This window comes from Somniosus microcephalus, chromosome 4, assembly GCF_052327205.1.
Source record: "Somniosus microcephalus isolate GS21.2 chromosome 4, FLI_Smic_1.0, whole genome shotgun sequence".
Taxonomy (NCBI): Eukaryota; Metazoa; Chordata; class Chondrichthyes; order Squaliformes; family Somniosidae; genus Somniosus; species Somniosus microcephalus.
The window spans coordinates 248,246,458-248,269,254 of NC_140990.1; the positions used below are offsets into that span (position 1 = coordinate 248,246,458).

General features: G+C 42.4%; 1 protein-coding gene across 3 annotated transcripts in view; it reads left to right on the plus strand.

Moving 5' to 3' along the window:
* Nucleotides 1-22,797, plus strand: part of gpr155a (G protein-coupled receptor 155a) — a 107,502-nt gene that overhangs the window by 1,032 nt on the left and 83,673 nt on the right. For 2 of the 3 annotated variants that reach the window (XM_085986153.1, XM_085986155.1), the window contains exons 2-4: nt 1,471-1,535; nt 7,431-7,936; nt 21,621-22,020. In XM_085986153.1, the coding sequence (XP_085842279.1) occupies nt 7,462-7,936; nt 21,621-22,020 (875 nt within the window). In that variant the 5' untranslated portion in view covers nt 1,471-1,535; nt 7,431-7,461. Of the gene's footprint in view, nt 1-1,470; nt 1,536-2,894; nt 3,009-7,430; nt 7,937-21,620; nt 22,021-22,797 lie in introns of all 3 variants that reach the window. The other variant, XM_085986154.1, reaches the window with a different exon arrangement.

Consider the following 22,797-nt stretch of genomic DNA (forward strand, 5'->3'; position numbering starts at 1 on the left):
ATGTTTGAGATTGTACTTAATGACCTTTTCTTTCAGTGGTTAATTAATGGTTCAAATCACCTGGCTATCTTACTGTTGAGGAAAAATGTTGAATCTAACATTAGAGATATTTAAGATTTTTTAAAAACTCAACTCTGGTAACATGAGCAAAATCAAATTTGCCTACAACAACTTATCGCAATACTGCCACCTGCAATAGAACTGAACCCCAGTCAGGAGTCAATCCCTTCAATGTTATATTGGCTTAAAAGATGTTTTTAGCTGCATGTCACCCATATTTGACATTTATATCTATGGGCTGGGGGATCCCTGCAAACATAGGCACAGTCCCAGGGATCCTCATCTCCAAATGGTAGCATCTTGATTCAGAGGGAGGCGGCATCAGTATACATCACCAGAAATAGTGTGCTAGTAAGTGTTTTTTTAAAAATACAGTAATGCGATGTCAACAAAAATCTGATGATCCCAGGAGCCCCAGTTTGAAAACTTATGAATTTGGCATATTTTAGTGTAAATTGGTTATTTTTTGGATGTGACCTGTACATAATGTTTATACATATAGCTAGCTATACATACTTAGGTGTCCATGATAACTGCACACAAAAGGTGCAAGCTAAGTTGGTGGGACAAAAATAGTACGATCAGGAATCTAGGGAGGAAGGGAAGATTTGCAATCTGGATTGTGAGAGGTATGAGAGGCAGCTGATAACAGAGAATGCAGAAAACAAGTTTGGAGTTTCTGCTCTCCAGGATGGTCTTCCAGTAGTAAGTCTTTTTAGCCAGGGAGATGGAGCAACCGTACAACGTGAGAAGATCCACCCAGGTTAGATGAACTACAGGTGCACTTGAGCTTACCATCTGCCAATTTGAGGCTATGGTGGGGCTTTTTACCAGAGGGACTAATACGGGTGGGGAAACTGAATTGGATCTGAAGTTGACAAAGATTGATGAAACTCTCATGGAGAAAGTTAGTGGAGGTGTCATTAAATGCAGGTGTTCGGCCAGGGACAGGCGAGGTCAGAGTTAGAGAAACCACTAGAGAGTTTGAGAGTAGTTTTTTTGCAGGGTGAAAAGTCATGGTAGAGGGGCCAGGAATAAATAGCAAAAACTTAAAGCAGTTTGGGAAGCAGAGAAGTAGATTTGGTTCTCTGCAGTACAAGCTGAGGGGCTGGTAGATGCAAAACTGAGGGGCTACAGCACCTTCACTGGTGGGAGGGTGTAATTACAGTGTGACAAGCTTACAAAGGCAGTTTCCAATATAAATGTGGCCTCTAGTCCTTCAAAGTCCTGAAACCAAGCAGTTCTTCACTGTCTTCCTTTGATAAAATGGAATCTTTCAAGATAATTTAACTGTTTGTAAGTAATAGCTAAGTGGATTTATCACAATTCCAATAATTGTGCTTCAGTTTATGCAATCCATGTGGTTTAACATGTATTTAATATGTATTGTAATTAATACTTACTTTTCAGGAAATTCAGTGATGTTCATACTAACATTTGAGCTTCAAGTAGCTTACCAGAGGAAAGAGTTCACAGTAAGTAGGATTTGATCTTAACAAAATTCTTTAGGTATTATTTGTAATAATGAAAATAAAGACTTTTTTTTCCAAAAATACATTGCCAAATATAATTTTCTTTTTAGAAGTATTGACATCCAATGGCAATCAGTATTGCATAAAGGTTTTGTCAAATCATAGTTTTTTTGGCAGAATTGATGGTTACATACTAAAGGATGTTTCAAGTTTTCAAGCAACACAAATCACTTTCTCTCTTCTCCCCCACACCCCCCCCCCGAAATTTTCTTGTCCTTGAAAAGAAAGAAAGACTTGCATTTATATAGCGTCTTTCACGACCACCGGACGTCTCAAAGCACTTTACAGCCAATGAAGTACTTCTGAAGTGTAGTCACTGTTGAAATGTGGGAAACACGGCAGCCAATTTGCGCACAGCAAGGTCCCAAAAACAGCAAGCAATGGTGTGAAAATGACCAGATAATCTGTTATGTTGGTTGAGGGATAAATATTGGCCAGGACACCGGGATAAGATCCCAGGGCACTTCAAAATCTTTTACGTCCACCTGAGAGAGCAGACAGGCCCTCTGATTTATGTCTCATCTCAAAGACGGCACCTCTGACAGTGCAGCACCTGGAGTGGTACTTGAACCCACAACCTTCTGACTCGGGCGAGTGTGCTACCCACTGAGCCACAGGAGACACGGCTCCTCTAGGCACTGACTTTTGCTGGAGTATGTGTCCAAAGGCACTCTGCTACCTCATCTTAGGGGCCATTCTTTATGTATGAGTCTAGGTAGTGTTGAATGGCATCGTCAGCTGAGCCTGAACCTGATTTTGTCTTCACTAGACATCTGCATGGATGTACTTTCTAGCATGGTTCACTCAATAGCAATCAGTAGGGGAATCTCTGGCTAATTTCTGTGGGATTTGCTATTTGCTGTAAGGTTAGGAGGTTTTGTTTAGCTCGGCTCCATGCATTTTTATACTTGTATTTTGCTTTCTACATGCAGATACACAGAAATAATTTTGTCGCAGCTCCAAGGCCTTGCTATTTATATGATGCAATAAATGGAATATTTTGATGTGGGACTGCATTTTAATTTTATTTTGGTGGTGGCTGTTGCCCTGTTCACACGTGCGCCATCACAATAATTGCAGACATGTGCAAATAGTGCATCCAAGTTAAAGTATTAGCCTCCAATGGGTCTTGAATTGGACTGTAGCATGAAGAATGATAAATAGGATAGGGTGGTGCATGGAGGTCATGGGTGTCCCTTTGATTGCCATTCTCCCAGCGACACAACTTAAATGTAAAAGTGCCTTTAGTGAGTTATTTTAAGGAGCCAGAAAATTTTAATTTGTCCCCGATTTATATTACAGAACTGCATCCAATGGAACTCCAACATACCACCCTGGCTGATGGGTCTGTACAATTTGTACTCTGGGGTGGATCTAGTAACAAAGGATCAGCTGCACATGCACAGTTGCTTGCAGGTCACAAAAGCAATTTAAAACAACTGTATGCTTGTAAATGTTTAGCAGGAGTAGTTAGTGCAAAGTTGTATTTGTGACTTTGACTGGGAGCTCCCCAATACATATTTCTAGGTCCAGAATGGTGGACCTAATTTCAATACCAGCAGCAGCATCTGTTTGCATTTGCCATTGGCGGTGCCCTGCAGTCAGACGGACCCCAGGAAAGCTCCCTGCCTGGAAAGAGTTTGGTACTTCCAATGACACTGGCACCTGCTCTTGGACTTTTTTTGAGAGTAGATAGTCTGTCTTTTTGTGTTTTTACAGTAGATAAACTATTTGGATTTGGTGTCAATGTGCACTCCCATAAAGCAGTCCTTACTTTCACTACAAACCTGAATGTGGCTTTTTCCATCCAATAGCTAGTAAATGTAGCAAGGCCCAGGAGCTAAACATTGAACCCTTAATGCTGTATTTTGGCTCTCTAGAAAATATCAAGTGCTGCCAGATAAATTCCTTGTCTTTGGTAGGCAGATGTGTATATACTCCACCAGACCAAGGCGCAAGCTACACATTTATTTAACATTTAAATAGGTAAATGATCAGTATTCGTACAAATTGCTCACTTTTTACATGGTGAAAAGCTACCATGGAGTTATTTGAAGCTCAGTCTCCCTGCTGGCTTTAGACCAACTGACTTCTGGCATAAAGTCAACCAAAGCTATATACAGGAAACTCTCGTTTAAATGGCACCTAAATATCCAGAGTTCTCTAATAACCGGCAAAATTCATACTCCGAAAACAACACCTCAGTAACCGAAAATGTTGCCGAGTCCGAGTCCAAGTCTCCCGCGGTGGCCGAGTTAGTCAGTGGGGGTAGCTCTCCAAACTGCCACTACTCGGCTTCTTGGCGCTGTCGGAAGTCTTTTCCGATTCGAACACCCCACTAACAGGGGTCTGACTCTCCCGCACTGCCGGTAGTCTCTTCCGATCCAAACACCTCAATAACAGGAGTCTTCCACCATCCATTTAACACAACAGTGAGTACCCAATTATACTGCACATTTCTTGATTTTTTTATTTTTGTTTGTTAAAAATAGCCTCGGTAGATATACCTCTCCGTTATTTTTAATCAACCGGCACCATCCCGGTCCCATCGGTGCTGGATACGAAAGAGTTTTCTGTAATTGAAAATCCTATGTAGATATACTGAAACAAGAAAACATTGAAAAATGATATTCCTCATAGCAACATTAAATCGACTGCAATTCATAGTAGGCAAACACAGGCCTGGATCGGGCCTAGGCTTCCTGTGGGCCAGTTCCTCCGAACTGATCTTTGGCCATTTAAGCATATGGCCTCATGAAACCCCTATCAGATGGATCCCCAGTCACAATAATGTAAATTCTATCCATATTATAGAAAACCGCAAGCAATAACTGACCATAACCCTGTGCACGTACTGTGACCAGGAATAAATTAATAGATTCAACAGACAAAATGTTTCATTGTTTGTCATAATGACATCCCAAATTAATGGGGTTTTGGAGTCTTTTGATGTTGTGCACCAAGGCCTTCAAAGGGCCTTTGATAAGTATCACATAAGAGCCTCCTTTATAAACTAAGATCAGTGGGTATCGATGTTTCCTTGCTCTAAACTGGTAACTGAAGGAAGTAGGAAGTTGTTGCAATGTGGGGGGTTGGTAGAAGTGGTGTATTGAATGAGCTATCCTAAGGTCCACGCTGAGATTGCTGCTGTTCTTGGTATATATAAATGATCTGGAATCCAACTCTGGAGAAGATAGTTAAATTCACGGATGACTCTAAGCTTCAGGTGGGGGAAACTGGATTACGAGGAGGCAGCTAACATTTACAAAGAGTGCTCAACAAGGTTTGCACCTGGGTGATCATTGAAAAATGAAGTTCAGTACAGACAAATGTAATATAATATGTAATATGAGATAGGTGGATTCTATGAGCGGGTTGGAACTTTCCAAAGCAGAAATTGAAAGATAGGTAGGGATTTTAATTGACTCGTTTCTCATCAGGTCTAAATAGTGTCAGGTACTTTAAACAAAGCAAATAGGATAGTGAGATATTTTACCAAATCAGTTGAGTTCAATTCTGCAGATGTCATGCTGATGCTGTACAATGCCTGAAACACCATATGTACTTGTCGCTGCAGCATAAAGGGGAAGTCCAGAAGAGCGCAACGATGCAGATCCCTGGTGTTCGAAGGAAAAGCTGTGAGAAATGAATTGATAAGCTAGGGCTTATCAAAGAGACATCTCGGAGGCGGGGGGCGGGGGTGGGAGGAGACCTTATAGTGGTATGCACTAGGATAGAGAAAGTAAACCCAAAACAATGGCCCGGAATTTGCGGTGGGTGTCCGCTGTCATTACCCCTCTAAAACTGACCCGCAACTTCAGGATGTAGCGCATGCGCACCTAAATGTGGAAATCCTGAAATTGCGGTCAGTCATTCACTGCTCTTACGCGGGCTGCGCTGTGGACGACCTCTGCCGTGCCCCCGTCCCCCCCCCCCCCCCCCCAGCATATCAGTGAAGTCCCAATCTTTATTTCTCTCTCTCTAACATTTTTAAAAAGTTCCGATAAAAGCTGCTTTTAATTTCCTGGTTTGCTGTCTGTGAGAATTCTACAATGTGATTGGCTGCTTAGACAGCTTGTTGACGTCACTGCAGCTCTTCGCTGGGAATCTTGATTTTAGAGCACAGCAATCAATTACACGTTGAAAAAGGCAAACTTTTTGCTACCGAGATCGCTGTGGGCAGCTTTCTTCGGGGCCAGCGGCGAGCGCCTTTGCTTCTCTGCTGAACGCAAATTACAGGCTAATACTTTCAGATAAGCCAGGGGAGGAGGACAAGAGGGCACAGATTTAGGGTTCTTAAGGGCAAATTTAGAACGAATGTCAGGAAATATATCTGTACACAGAGGGTAATCAGTTGGCACAGGTTGTTGGGAAGAGCGATTGAGGCCAGGATCCTGGCTTTATTTAAGAAACAACTAGATGCTGTAATGGGGGGCGTTAGTGGTGTTGGTATTCTGCAAGGATGGGATCAAATGTGCTGAAGGGCCTTCTTCATCTGAGCCCATCTTCTGCAGCCCCATTTCAAATATTTGTTTTAAAATAGAAAATCACCTGTCCCAACAATAGCTTCCACACCAGTCGCTCTAAGCAAGACAGTGTTTCACTCTGCATCCACTGTCCTCCTTCGTATTACACTAGCTATAGTTAAAAGTAAGTTTAAGCAATAGCATGCACTAATTCTGATTACGTTAACACAGAGACCCGAGAGATTAGCCCAGGCAGTGAGTCATGTACATGGCCGTTTTGCTGACTCACTTCTGTCCAGTGAAACTTCTTTGCATCCCTGTATAAGACAATGCTTCTTGTTGTTGGCAATAATCGCTTGTCAGTTAATTCCTTCCATTGTTTTAGCCATCAAATTTAATGTAAACAAACATAAAAGCAGGATCAGGAGCCTAATGCAAAATATTTTGATCAGTAAAGCATTGAAACCATAAACACTGAGTAGTGTGTATACTGTAGGCATTGCAATTCTCTTCATGTAAACGGAATGCAGTTCAGTATTCTCAAACAGGTATTTAAACAGGATTTGGAGTCTTAACATAATAGGTACTTTCACTTTGTTGGGGAAGCTCTAGGGGATTGGCACTCAAGTAAACATCTAGAACCTCTAAGCACAACTCACTACTTTTCAATGCCCTGTATGCTGTCGGTGGCCCATTAGGCCAATTGAAGGAGGCAAGTTTTCTGTCCTCTGTGAAATCACAGAATCATTAAATTTTACAGCACAGAAGGAGGCTATTCGGTATGTCGCGCCTGTGCTAGCTGTCTGAAACACCATGCTGTTGCATTGATGATATTCTATTAACGTAAAGGTTCTTGCAAGGCATTCAGTGAAGAGGTTTCAACCGTTGATAGTATTGTTATTCAGTGCAATTACAATGGCTGAATAAGTATAGATTATAAAAGGGAAAAAATGTAGATCTGATATAAAAACAGAAAATGTTAAACAGAAAGTAGGTCTAACAACTTCTGGGAAAAGAAAATATTAACATTTTGGTAGGAACCCTTCATCAGAACACTGATGAATAAGCATAAATGACAGGTTCAGAATGTCTACCCTAGCATTATTAACTGCTCAACTGTAAAACAACTTTAAAAAAACATCGTTTTTGGAGCCAAGCTAAAATATATCACCAAATTAACCAATACTCACACTAGAATAATGAGCATGACCTCTTGAATGGGGTACTAGAAGGCATTGAATCATACCCCAGCAATGAATAAACATCTTTAGGGAGGGGAGGCGATTTAAAAAAAATGGTAATTACTATTTGTTTCTTCATGCCGGGAGTACAAATCTGTTCAAATTGTTATTGATGTTTTGTTTTCTTTCAGCACCCAATGAGCATCTTTATTTGATATATGAATGATATCATCATTGACTCGTTTCACACATTCAAACTCTTCTGCAAAAAAAAGAAGCCTGGACATTAACAGCATGGCAAGTTTGGATATTGCCACAAATTCCTCTGCGAGCTTTGTTCCTTCAATGTCTATTGATCGGCTTTTCCCAGCTCTGTTAGAGTGTTTTGGCATTATTCTTTGCGGATATGTTGCTGGACGAGTGAACATCATTACTTCTACTCAGGCCAAAGGCTTAGGAAGTTTTGTCTCAAAGTTTGCACTTCCTGGCCTCCTTTTTAAGAACATGGTGGTTTTAGACTTGGCTCACATAAACTGGAGTTTTCTTTGTAGTATTCTTGTGGCTAAAGTTGCAGTTTTCATAATTGTCTGCAGCCTGACTCTCCTGATAGCAAGTCCAGAAAGCCGATTTGGCAAAGCTGGACTCTTCCCAATCTTTGCTACACAGAGCAATGATTTTGCTTTGGGATATCCTATAGGTAAGTCTATTATAAGAAATTTTGTTTAACACAAATGTTCTAGTATTCAATTTTAGTAGTACATTAGTTCTGAGTTTAAATTGCTACTTTATTTTTATTCGTTCATGGGATGTGGGCATCGCTGGCAAGGCAAGCAGTTATTGCCCGTCCCTAATTGCCCTTGAGAAGGTGGTGGTGAGCCGCCGTCTTGAACTGCTGCAGTCCATGTGGTGAAGGTACTCCTACAGTGCTGTTAGGTAGGGAGTTCCAGGATTTTGACCCAGTGATGATGAAGGAATGGTGATATATTTCCAAGTCAGGATGGTGTGTGACTTGGAGGGGAACTTGGAGGTGGTGGTGTTCCCTTGCACCTGCTGCCCTTGTCCTTCTAGGTGGTAAAGATAATGGGTTTGGGAGGTGCTGTCGAAGAAGCCTTGGCGAGTTGCTACAGTGCATCTTGTAGATGGTACACACTGCAGCCACGGTATGCCGGTGGTGGAGGGAGTGAATGTTTAAGGTGGTGGATGGGTGCCAATCAAGCAGGCTGCTTTGTCCTGGATGGTGTCAAGCTCTTTTATGTGGGTCAAGGAGAAGCAATTAAAGCTGTGGGGAGGGAGAATAGATGGACTGTGGGTACCCAGATTCTTTTTGCCCCCATCCTTGTGTAAACCTAAAAGTTTCATGAAAAGGAAGTGCTGACTATGAATCCTTAAATCCAAGACTGGTAATAAATGAGTATGTTAGTGTTAGACATGTGATCCAGACATTGCAAGTAGCTGCTTCCACCATGCTAAATTTAGTTGTAGAAAATATTCTTTGTTTATTCAAACAAAATAACTCGCTCTCATATTAAAGCTATTTCTGGTAAGGAAAATTCTGCATAATTTGCATGGGAATTTAAGATTGCAATGTTACGTGAAACGGTTCTACCAGGACTTTCTTGACATTTCAGTACAACCCAAGTCTACAATGTTTGAAGAGAAATAGTGTGCAGGATAGTAGCAGACTTCAGGAGTACATAGACAGTTTTGTGAAATGGGCAGACACAAGGCAGATACAATTTCATGTGGATAAGTATGAAGTGATGCACTTTGGGAGGAACAAGATGAAGAGGTTGTATGATCTAAATGGTACTATTTTGAGTGGGGTGCAAGAGCAGAGGGACCCGGGTGCATATTCACAAATCTTTGATGGTGTCATGGCAGATTAATAAGGTGGTTAAGAAAGTGTATGCGATACTTGGCTTTATAAATGGGGGCATTGAATACAAAAACAAGGAAGTCAGGCTAAACCTTTATAAATCACTGGTTAGGCTTCAGCTGGAGTATTGTCTACAATTCTGGGCACCATACTTTAGGAAGGATGTCAAGGCCTTGGAGCAGGTACAGAGAAGGTTTATCAGGATAATATCAGGCATGAGAGACTTCAGTTATGTGGAGAGATTGGAGAAGCTGGGATTGTTCTCCTTAGAGCAGAGAAGGTTAAGGGGGGACCTAATAGGAGGTATTCAAAATTATGAGGGATTTTGATAGAGCGAGTAGGGAGAAATTGTTTCTTCTGGCAAGTGGGTCGGTAACCAGAGGTCATAGATTTAAAATAATTGGCAGAAGACCTAGAGGGGAAATTAGGAGAATTATTTTCCACACAGAGGGTTGTTAACATCTGGAATGCATTACCTGAAAGAGTGGTGGAGTGAGATTCCATAGGAACTTTCAAAAGACAATTGGACATATACTTGAAGGGGACTAATTCGCAAGGTTTTGAGGAAAAAGCTGGGGTGTGGAACTAAATTGGACAGCTCTTTCAAAGAGCTGGCACAAGCTCGATAGGCTGAATGGCCTCCTTCTGTGCTGTGCTGATTCTGTGATTCTATGAAAACTGCTGTGACAAAAATAGAATTTTTTTGCCTTGGTTGGCTCTTGTATATCTAAACATTTTAAATAGCTAGAGTTTAAAACTGAGGCTACTCCTTTGCGAAGTACAAAATGGATGTCCAGAAACGCCCTATCTGTGGTAAACAGATTGGGTTAATATTCTCAAATCAAAAAAATAAGTTGGCCCTGAATTTCCGATCGGAGGCTTCCTGTGGGCAGATGCCTCCAATCAGAAAAAATTCTACGAACCTACCTGCTGGTTCCGTAGATAACGAGGCTTCCGCTCCTGGGCGCCTCCTCTTTGAAATGTGCAGAGGCCCACGTGATCCCAGGGGCGCATGCAGTTCACAAGCGCCCTTGGGATCACGTGGGCCAGTTCAACCAATGGAAGAAGGGAATCCCCATTCATACTTTTGACAGTTCTGTACACGCGGATCTGTCAGAAGTATGAATGGGGATGACTGCAAAAATGCACCAACACACTGAAATAAATAAATAAAAACCATTACATATATAACATTAATTAAAATGGCATTTAATTAAATGTTAATCAAATTTAATTTTTTGAATTAAAAAAAATACATAACCGTACCTTATTGGACAGGGTTTTTAATTTATAAGTGAGTGATAAAATTTTATTTTTCTATCTTTTTAAAACTCTTATGCTGGTAAAGCAGACCGTACGCCTGCTTTTACCAGGCGTAAGAATTCTATGGCCTTTCAGCGGGCGGAAGTTGAGCAAATAGTGCAACTCTCCACCTGCAGAGACACTTTTCTTGGGCATGCAAGAAAATTCTTGACAGATCGCAAGTTCCGGGTTTCAGCGCATGCGCTTCGCATGCCTAAACCTGGAACTTGTGCGGCCCCTATGGGCGCGGGCGCTCCTCGTACGCACCGTGGGGGTCGGAAATCCAGGGCTGTTGTCTTTGAAGGGGCAGTGTGATTTTAAAATGTTATGCAGCATTCAGCAAATTAAATTGTAATTTCTGATTTTTGTGTCAAGAAAATCTAGTAGAAATGCAGAAAGCCCCAAGAAATTATAACTCTTGCAAGCCATTATTCCATTATTTACTAAGGAGGTGAAGACAGTCTATATTTTGTTTGCTTGAATTCTTTAAAGTATTCTTACAACATGAGACTCTTGTAGTGTTCAATAGTTTATGTTCACCTTGGAGGTGTGTAGAGCGCAGCAATTTATATATTTGCCACCAGAAACCCTTTCCGAGTTTGCCAGAGGCACTGGGTGAGCAATGTACGATCCCAGTTTCTGTACTGCAAATGTTTAGCTGTACTGTATTTTGCCTTTGTTTCTGGTCCTATAAAATATCAAGCCATCTTGACATTAGTTTAATCTGTAGAAAGTAATCTAGAGTTATGAATACTTTCTGCCTTCTGAGATATAGTGGATATCCTACAGGAAGTGAAATGCATATCCTACATGTTCTTAAGTAAGTGATTTACCATGATTGGGGTTAATTGTTAGACCTGAGGTGCAATAACGAAGTGTGGCCGAGAGTAAGAGATGCAGTCTGCTTATGGAAACTGTCGACAATCCATTTACATGATGATAAGGTTTTGAAAACCTAAACTTTAATATTTGCAACATCTTAATTAACAGGTTTCAGGTAATAACACTCTCTCTAATAGTTTCATAAGAAGTGTTCCAAGTGTACAGGACTCTGATGCAATATCTTGGTATACTAACATGCCATTTTGCATCACTTGAGTTTTATTTTTCTATGTAGATAGAATGTGGTGTTTTTATTCTGCAAAACAATTCATACTTAATTTGCTATAAAATAGTATATTGTTCGTCATAATATTTAGCTGCAACAATTGATATTAATGAAACTGTAAATTGGTACTGGTTCTATCGTATTTTAATTTCTATGGGTTGGGATAGCAAATAAATGTGAACTATTACTGGTTCATTAAAAAATAACATTAAAGACCAGTTTATCTAGTTCTGCTACTGACTTTGTTCCAGAAGAGTGGGATTAGAAATAACAACAGAAAATGCTGGAAAAACTCAGCAGGCCAGGCAATATCCGTGGAGAGAGAGTGGGATTAGAACTTGTTTATTTGCATTCATGCTAATGTTCAAACAAGTAAGATAACCAGCTGTTGAGTGCCTTTCTTAATGTGCTCCGTGCCTCAGGGCAATCCACTGTAATGTATTTTTGTGTTGAACTTGGTTGGAAGATCATTTTGTTTGTACAGTTTGGTAAAGTGCCCTTTCGTTTTGAAGGGGTTTAAAATTTGGGAAGAAGTATCATTGAAGAATTACACTTCAGGCCCTGAAATTGTAAATATTCTCTGATCCGCTGCTGAACTCCACTTCAGGCCACCAAAATTTTAAAGCTGCATATCTGAGGAAGCAACTAGACTCTCAAATCACCTCTAGTGGACATATCAACTCAAAATGCTAAAGCTTTCAAAACATGTTAAACCACCAAGATTTATCTGTAATCCATCCACTCTTGTTCTGCCACATCCCGCCAACCAATGGTCAAGGAGATAGAGCTAAAAGTATACTTGAGATGCATTGAAATGTATCCAATTTTCAATATTCCCCCAGGCTTTGGGAGTAAAGTAAGGAGCCACAGGGCTTCATGGAAATTAAAGAACAGTGGCAACATCTCTGAACATGAACCAGGCAGGTGGCAAGCTGTTGACTGTGCATCTGTTGCTCGGGTACAAATATGGAAAATGTGACCATGATTCCCAGATAATCCACGTGTCATTATAGTGGTATTGTAGTAAGTAGATCTCCATCCTTGTTGTGAATCTATTTTTGGTCACCCTGTGCACAGCATTTGAGTCTCCTGTAAAGTTTGATAGGATGTAGAATAAGAAGTACAGGAAACTCTCGTTTAAACGGCACCTAAATATCCGGAATTCTCTTAAACAGCAAAATCCTCACTCCGAAAACAACACCTCAATAACCGGCAATGTTGCCGAGTCCAAGTCGCCCGCGGTGGCCGAGTTAGTCAGTGGAGGTAGTTCTCCAAACTGCCACTACTTGGCTTCTTGGTGCTGTCGGAAGACCTCAGTACCTCTGTAACAGGAGTCTGACTCTCCCGCGCTGCCGGTAGTCTCTTCTGATCTGCCATTTTACAGGGGTACTGTGTGTCTCCCACACTGCTGGTAGTCATTGCATTGCATTGCATTACCCTCAACTGGCAGTACTGTACTTAATCGAGCATCTTCCACCATCCATTTAACACAACATTCTGTAGGTGAGTACCCAATTACTGTATACTGCACATTTCTTGATTTTTTTTATTTTTCTTTGTTAAAAATAGCCTCGGTAGATAACCCTCTCTGTCATCTGGAATTTTTGATCAACCGGCAACACGCCGGTCCCGTTGGTGCCGGATACCAAAGAGTTTCCTGTATTTGGTCGAAGATTGGTTCCAGTAACTATTCTGCATCAGAGTGCAGATGGTTGGAACCTGAGTATCTACTAACTACAAGAGATGAGATCTTATGATGCATGATCATGGATCTAAAGGAGCCAGTGGCATCAGTTGAAACATAGAAACATAGAGATAGGAACAGGAGTAGGCCATTCGGCCCTTCGAGCCTGCTCCGCCATTCAATGAGATCATGGCTGATCTTCATCTGAGATCTTAGCTGATCTTACCAGTTCAGTACCCCGTCCCCGCCTTTTCTCCGTAACCCTTAATCCCCTTAGCCTTCAGAAATATATCCAATTCTCTCTTGAAAATATTTATTGAATTAGCCTTCACAGCCCTCTGTGGCAGGGAATTCCACAGGCTCACCACTCTTTGAGTGAAGAAATTCTTCCTCATCTCTGTTTTAAATGATTTGCCCGCTATTTTTAGACTGTGGCCCCTGGTTCTGTGCTCCCCTGCCATTGGCCAGTGGCCAGTGTTTCCTGCTGCTGAGCTTGCCAGCCTGCAAATTACCCATTTGCTTTAATGGGCAGGAGAGGAAGGGCTGGCGAGCAGAAAAGCCACAAACTCAGTTGGTGGTACTTGGATGGGTGGGTTCCAACTTATCACACAGCGCTGCCCGGTCAACAAAGTGACTTGAATATATGCGTCTCTCAATACCTACTACATGGTTGTAGCCCGCTTGCACAATACCAATTTAGATGCCCATCAACAATTATAACGGGCATTGCCATACTAAGCACACTGATGAGTGTCCGACCCTACTGTTGATTTGTCAAATTTCACTGGATCAGGTGCACAGCTGTCATCATTGATGTAGTAGAGTTTTACAAACACATAATTGACTCTGTCAGGGATTGGCATTTTCCATCTCTTCTCATTCGCCAGTGAATGTGAGAATTCCTTTTTAGAAATTGTCAGTTACTTGTAAAAAGAAGAAAGGTGATAAGTTCCGCCTGAGTATTTCCTAATGATGCAGAATCAGCACACAGCACATTTCTGTAGCTGAACACAACTGGCATAAAATACACCTTGAAGCAAAGGTACCTTTTCAAATTCTTGAAATTTCTGTTGAAAATCCTTGTTGAAAAATGTTGCCAAGTTACTCCGTGGTATCCATGGACACTTTGCTCGCTTTCGTGGACTGCAGTTCTACCAGCCTGCACACTGAATATATGACGTGTACAGTTAGTGGAAAATAAATAAACTCTGAAAGACAACTCAGGAGATACTTGCATCTTCCACACACCAGATTCCTGCATGTTTTCTCTCAAATGGTACAACTGTGCCCCAACAAATGCACAGATTGCCCGAGATCTGTGCTCCTGGGATTAAACCCAGCGTGCGCATGCACATGTGGTTTTCAATATTGTACTGGAAGTGAAAATACTAAGAATACTCAAAACCAAGATGTGAAGGTCAGTGCAGAATGCGCATGGATTCACTGAGCTCCGTTCCTGCAATCAAATTGTACTCCGCATTGCCACAGCTGCCAGTGCAGTAGACAAAGGGCGGGAAGACCAACCAATTACCAGGCCCATAGAGCAGACAAAATTCGTTTGGGCAGGCGCTAATCCTTAGATAAAAGAAAGACCACATGGAGCACACTAAGGGCTGGATTTTTCCAACCTCGGCGGGTCTGGGGCGGGCGACGTCTGTGGCGTGTGCGGACCTGGCATCTGTCTCGATCCCGGCCTCCAACAAGATTTTACAATGATGGGGCTTCTTAAGCCTGCTCTGCGAGGTTCCTGGTCAATTAATAGGAAGCCGGTCTGATGATGTCATTTGATGACACGTCATCAGCCGGTTTCCTTAAAGAGGCCATGTCCAAATTGATTTTGACAATTCTGTCAGTGTTCTGCAGCATTGAGGTGCTGCAAACACTGACAAGCACTGCACAAAGATGCACGGCTGCACCCAGGCTCTCCCATAACTCCCTCCATATGCTTATGGAGGGAGTCACAGTACACAGGGAGGTTTTCTTACCTTCCAATGGGTGGAAGATACCTCCCAGGACACCAACGCACCCTGGTTGCACATTGCACAGGAGGACACAAGCAGGGATGTCGTTAGGAGGACTAGGCTGCAGTGGCGCAAACCTTTCAATGATCTCAGTAGATCACAATGTTACTGCAAAGCCACACTCAACCTCATCCTCCTGTGCCCTCATCACTTCCCCATCACTCTGCCTTCCCTACCCTACTGCACATCCTTACTCACACCAACTTACCTTGCACCTCCACCCATCCTTCTCTATCTACATTATCACTTCTCCATCTCACTAGCCACCCCTCACACTCGCCCTCATCCTAGTCCATACCAACTAACAACACACAAGGGTAGGCACTTAGGTGATTTAGCCAATGTTCATGTAAACTTTCTGTTACTGTGTTGTCAAGCATTGAAATCTTTATTGTCACCACTTTGCGTTCTTGGACAGATCTGTGTGCACCTTTGAAAATTTCTTTGTGAGTTCCAGTGAATGGTGAGAGTTCCAGTGAATGGTGAGACATAATGGGCGCCCCACCCTCCCCCCAATGGTGATGAGTGTGAAAGGAATGGCTTGGACATTGTAGGAATGATTTATGGTTCTGGTGTCAACCTGGTGCATCATGTGGCAGCCAGGGTGTTCAGTGTTAAGTGAAGCAAATCTGGACATGGTGAGGCCATCGCTGGCATCCCGGACAGCAATGTGCATGGGTGATGATGCTCTGTGTCCTGTGCAGCATCAGTTGATTGTGGAGAAGGTTGGTGTGGATGTTGGTGCTGCTGGTGTGCCCGGTGATGCTGGTGTTGGGGCTGATCGTGTTGGGATTCTGAGGACCAAGGTGAGATCTTTTCAAGGGCACCAATGCTGATGGAATAGATGGCAGGTGAAGTTGAGATGACAGAAGTAATCTGTCAAAGTTGAGATAGGTTGTTCCAAGGAGGTGACAGTGGATAGAGAGATTACTGCAAACATTTCAAAAGTGCATAAAGCTCAAAAGTAGGTTCCAGTTACTGAAGGCTGAAGCTTCTGAGATTGGAAAGTGACTAACTGTAAAATGGTAGCTTTTATACCACTTTTGCAGCTGTCACCTAATGAAAGAAATGGAGAGTTGTTCAGAACCCGAGCAACGGGAACCTCGTGGAAAACTTGGGAAAATGCTTTGTACCTGGTAAAATGGTGATTAAATTGCTTTAAACACCCGCTTAGCTAGCACAATTGCATGATCTGCCGCTTAGTGCCGTGTCTGCTAAGTGCAGGCAGAACCAGCACTATGGAAACTCCCAAGGAGGTGGGTTTAGAACAGGATACCGCCCCGCTGTCAATCTTTTGCATTTTGACAGCGGATTCACCCTTTGAGCACCAGCAAAATTCAGCCCTAAATGTGCTGCAGCTGCCAGTGCAACAGACAAAGCAGAAAACCAATTGATTGAGGTACATGCTATGATTCGTACTTGACTGCATTGGCTATACCAATGGGGTTCAGTCAGGATTTGATTGAATTACCACTACGATGGCTGGAATAAGTATAATTAATCACAAATGACTACTATGGTCACTGGATTCAGTATGACTAATGCAGTGCTATGGTTGCAGTTCTCATCAGGATCACTAGAGCACCAGGAATAAACTATGACGATCTCTGGAATACAAATGTCTACTACAATCACTGGAATCAGTACAGTTAATGCAGTGCGAGCATCTAGTTTAAAGAACTTCAGCTACTCTGGTAGGCTCAAGGACTTTGGCCTGTTTAATTTAGAGCAGTGTAGACTAAGGTGACCTGATGGCGGTCTCTAAAATAATTAAAGGGTTTGATAAAGTCCCTATGATAGATAATTTCAGTTTAATAAATAGGGAAGACCTGCAGACACTAGCTTAAACTACGTAAGAGTAGGAATAGACTGGATGTTGGGCGGTTCTTCTTTTCCCGGAGAATGAGCCTCTGGAATACATTGTGGCTGGTGTAGTGGGTGCGGACTCTGCATCCCTTCAAGAGGGAGCTGGACCGTTTCTTGACTGGGGTACAGATCGCATCATATAGAAGGTAAGTGTCTTTATAGAGAACACTTGGTCCATCTGATCTCCTGGACTAGATTTGATCGTCTGAGGGGTTCGCAGAGGAATTTTCCAGTGTGTTTTTCTCCCTTATTGGCCATGGGTTTTTTCTCTCTTTTTTCCCCTCTCCAAGGAGATTACATGGCTGCAGGGTGGGTGGGAGCTGGGAGAAGGGAAGAAATGTTTAGTCATGATTGTCCGACCATCGTGGTGTAGGGCAGGCTTGATGGACCGGCTGGTCATTTCCTGCCCGTCAATTTCAAATGTTCATAACTACCCTAGAAATAAATACTCACCGCAAGCAGCTACTCTAGTGTTAGTAAAAGTTAGCAGATCTGATTCAAGCAGCACCAAAGACAAAAACTGTTAGCAGGAGCAGCACGGAGTCAGGTAGTATTAAAGTACACAGATCATTGTTTCAGATCTTTGCAGAAGCAGCGCAAACATTTTTGATTCAAGCAGCGCAGTAGCAGTGAACAAGAACAACGGTATAACAACGTGATGAACTTTGAAGTTTGAACTTTGTGGGACAGGAGTGAACTTTTACACGTGATATCAATGTGATTGTGCAAGCGCCGATTATATATAACCAGAAGTGGGACCATCACATGCTTGCATCTACTTAGAAGTACAGTTTCTGTTTGTCATGTGTGGAATACACATTCTCTGCCTTTTGGAAAACACCACATCTAAGCCCAGAGAAATAAGCATAGGTTGCCAAGCGCTAAGCCTTATGGAACCCTAGGTTTGTGTAGGTTCCTGCAGGAGTTCCACGAGCTAAAATCATCCAGCTTGCGTACAAAGCAATAGTAAACCCTGGTTGCCAATCCAGATGGAATCACACTGCCCGTTAGAATATATATCATAGAGCTGAATAGAAAGAATCCCAGCCCCCAATGATGGGATCTGGAGAGATAGACCAATCAGTGGGTCAGTCTGGCTGCCCTGGAGGATTGAGCTAGTTTCAGTCTCTTCTTTTTGAGCCAACTCAATCTGATTTCCTCCTTTCTGTGCCATTCTCCTCCAAAGAATAATACTCATTCTGTTCCAAAACTTACCTACCATACGGTATGCTTCTTGTACGCAGATTTGAGTTGTTTCAAAAAGAAGTGAGATTGAAACTAGCTCACTCCTCCAGACCAATCACTGGGGGCTGGGATTCTTTCTACTCGGCTCTGTATGATGCATACATGGTTGGAATCATACCTAGCACAAAGGAAGTTGGCTGTGGTTGTTGGAGGTCATTCATCTCAATCACATGACATCACTGCAGGAGTTCCTCAGGGCAGTGTCCTAGGCCCAACCATCTTCAGCTGTTTCATCAATGACCTTCCCTCCATCATAAGGTCAGAAGTGGGGATGTTCGCTGATGATTGCACACTGTTCAGCACCATTCGAGACTCGTCAGATACTGACGCAGTCCGTGTCCATATGCAGCAAGACCTGGACAACATTCAGACTTGGGCTGACAAGTGGCAAGTAACATTCGCACCACACAAGTGCCAGGCAATGACCATCTCCAACAAGCGAGACTCTAACCATCTCCCCTTGACATTCAATGGCATTACCATCGCTGAATCCCCCACTATCAACATCCTGGGGGTTACCATTGATCAGAAACTGAACTGGACCAGCCATATAAATACTGTGGCTACAAGAGCAGGCCAGAGGCTGGGAATTCTGCGGTGAGTGTCTCACCTCCTGACTCCCCAAAGCCTTTCCACCATCTACAAGGCACAAGTCAGGAGTGTGATGGAATACTCTCCACTTGCCTGGATGAGTGCAGCTCCAACAACACTCAAGAAGCTCGACACCATTCAGGATAAAGCAGCCCACTTGATTGGCACTCCATCCACCACCTTCAACATTCACTCCCTCCACCACCGGCGCACTGTGGCTGCAGTGTGTACCATCTACAAGATGCACTGCAGCAACTCGCCAAAGCTCCTTCAACAGCACCTTCCAAACCCTCTACCACTTAGAAGGACAAGGGCAGCAGACGCATGGGAACATCACCACCTACAAGTTCCCCTCCAAGCCACACACCATCCTGACTTGGACCTGTATCGCCATTCCTTCACTGTCGCTGGGCCAAAATCCTGGAACTCCCTTCCTAACAGCATTGTGGGTGTACCTACACCATATGGACTGCAGCGGTTCAAGAAGGCGGCTCACCACCATCTTCTCAAGGGCAATTAGGGATGGGAACTAAATGCAGGCCTAGCCAGCCAGCGACGTCCACATCCCATCAATGAATAAAAAAATATTCTAACAGGCCTAACTAAAATATGCACTCGTGATGACAAATCTCTTCAGTGTGTTAGCTTGTCCAGGTTACTTGTTTTATTGTATGATCGGATGTTGTTTTCTGTTACTATTTCTTTGTTACAGGTTTTTTTTAAAGCTTCCCACTGTTTGGTGTGAACAGAAGTACTGTTGACTAGGTTACAAGGAGGGGATTATTGTGACAAGTGGCTTAAGGGAATATTGATGAATCTTCAAAGCCTCTGTCAAGGGATGAAGCTTTGACAAAAATCTGATACAGTGGATTTATATAAATGGATTAGATGTTGAATATTTCTCCTTCTCAGGATTCAGAAATCCTGAAATTCATCAGCCAAAAAGGTTGAAAATACACACTGTTCATTCATCAACAACAACATCTTGCATTTATATTGCACCTTTTTAATATAGGGAAATGTCCCAAAGTGCTTCACCGTAGCGTAATCAAAAAATTGACACCGAACTAAAGAAGGAACTATTAGCGAATGAAGTACTTTTGAAATGTAGTCACTGTTGTAAAGCAGAAAATGTGGCGGGCAATTTGCACGCAGCAATGTGATAATGATCAGATAATTTTTTTTTAGTGATGTTGGTTTGAGTGATAAATATCGGCCAGGACAAATTTAAGATAATAGTTGAAATTTTGTCTATGGAAACTGCCTTTTATCTTCGGCACAAATTGGTTGGGGTTGGGCACAGAGAGCCCAAATAGTATCGAGCTCCATAAATTATACATAGAATATCACACCTTTGGTTTTGCATTACCACTTGCCAATGTAAAATAAATCACAAGATACCAAGAATTTACTTGTAAAATGTAGTTTACTTTGGATAGTGCAGTATGAGAATTTGTGCACTTGTTTGCTGATTGTTGATCACTTGAAGTTATTGGTGCAGTGATATTTTTATACTACAACAATAACTTGCAATTATATAACACCTATAACATAGTAAAATTCCAAGGTGCTTCACAGAGGTATAATTAGACAAATACTGAGCCAGAAACGGAGATACTAGGAGCGGTAACCACAAGCTTGGTATTAAGAAAGATATTAAAGGAGGAGAGGCAGAGAAGTATAGGGAGGGAATTTCCGAAAGTGGGGCATGGACAACTGAAGGCACTGCCACTAATGGGGTGAAGGGAAGGAGGGATGCACAAAAGGCCAGAATTGGAGGAATAGAGAGTTCTTCGAGGGTTTAGGGCTGGAGGAGGTTTGGCCTGGTGAGTGAGTTGGGGGTAGGGGTGGTGGGGGGGGGGCACGGTGCATGGGCAGCTGAATGGGTAGTCTCAATCTTGCCTATTGGAGATAAGGGTGGAGGGAGCACAGCAGAAAAAAACCCAGGGGTTATATTTGCCACCCATGATAATCCTGGAGTAGTGGGCAGTTTTGGGGAAGGAAGATGAGGCTCAATAGTGCTTGATGCATCCCCGATTTTCCTCGCTCCATCATTGTCGGCTATGTAATCAGCTGCCTAGGTCCTAAGCTCTGGAATTCCCTCCCTAAACCTCTCTACCTCTCCTCCTTTAAGGCGCTCCTTAAAACCTACCTCTTTGACCAAGCTTTTGGTCACCTGTCCTAATATCTCCTTATGTGGCTTGGTGTCAAATTTGGTTTGCTAAAACTCACATGAAGCACTGTGGGACAATCTATCACGTTGAAAGGTGCTATATAAATGCAAGTCGTTGTTGATGTGGTCCAGCCAGATTTGATGATGGATGGCTAAATCAATTGCGCATATTCACTCAAGTCTTTGCCCCTTGGAATTGTAGCAAAGATAGGGGCCATACCAAAGGGATTGACCAGGTTGAGAGGGAGTAAAGATTTTGCTGGGGATGTCAAAAGTGGTGGAGAGGGAGTGGTTAAGCAGATCTACGCCTGCAGAGGTATTGTAGAGAAAGAGGGCCAACGGCCTAGGCAATTGAGATCTACAACTACCTTTATTGCCATGGATAGCTTTGTGAGGAACTGTGACATTGTAAAGTGAATTATTCAATATGCAATGTAAATACTTCAGATAAGTCTTGTATTGCCAGGAATTTAACATCCTATTGTGGTAACCTAATGGTTTTATATGTGTTTCAGTTGAAGCTCTGTACAGAGATACATATCCAGAATATCTTCAGTACATTTACCTGGTGGCTCCCGTCTCACTGATGTTGTTAAATCCAATTGGTTTTATCTTCTGTGAAATCCAAAAATGGAAGGAAAACCTGAACACCCAACAAAGCAAACTGAAGACTGTTGCACTAGTACTGTTTCAGGTTTTTAAAAACCCAATTGTTTTTATGGTCATTGTTGGAATTTGTGGGAATTTTATCTTTGAACAAAAGATTCCAGTGGTTATCGGAGAATTTCTTGATGGCCTGGCAAGCTCTTTCAGCGGTTCAGCTCTCTTTTATCTTGGACTTACAATGGTGGGACAGATCAAGAAGCTGAAAAGAAATTCATTTGTTGCAATTATTCTCCTGATCACAGCCAAACTGTAAGTAGAAAAATCTTGCCACCTGATACCAAATTCAAATTAGTGCCTGATTCAATCAACTCAAATTTTCTGTAGTGTGCATTTAATATGGTTGTGAAGCTTTTTCTCTTTTTATATCAGGACCCCTTTTTGTGAAATCTGAATTTTCACAACCCTGTAATCATAATGTATCTGGGATTGACTTAAGTGTGCAGATGTAATGTAGAAAAGGTATATTTTATTAGCATCAAGAGGGCAAGTGGGGAGTGACTGCCCACAGGGTGAGAAGGCAGGAGGAAGCAACACAGGAAAATGCTGTCAGTTCTTGATACCTATGATGAGGATGTAGACTGGGGCACAAGGGAAGGTAATCAAGAGCAACAGCATGGTATTATGGAGTACAAGGATATTCAGAAGGGGAAAAAAATGAGTCATGAGAGCAAGCGAGTAGTAGTGGAGGGGGGGGGGGGGATTCTGTAATTAGACGAACATCTTGTTTTGCAGCCATGATTGGGAGTCCCGAATGGAATACTTCCACCTAGAGGCCAGGGTACACAACATAAGGGAAAGAGTGGAAAAACTTATGAAAAGTGACCAGAAGTTGTGGTTCATGTTGGGACCTGTGACACAGGAAAGAGCAGAATCGACATTTTATACTGAGTTTGAGGAGTTAGGTTGTAGATTGATGCACAAGATCGTGAGGGTAGTTAAAGTAGAAAAACATGGAATAGGAGGAAGCTTCTAATGGTGTATTGAAAAGCGGTTAAACCAGAGAAGGCAAAGGGTTGTTATTAATGG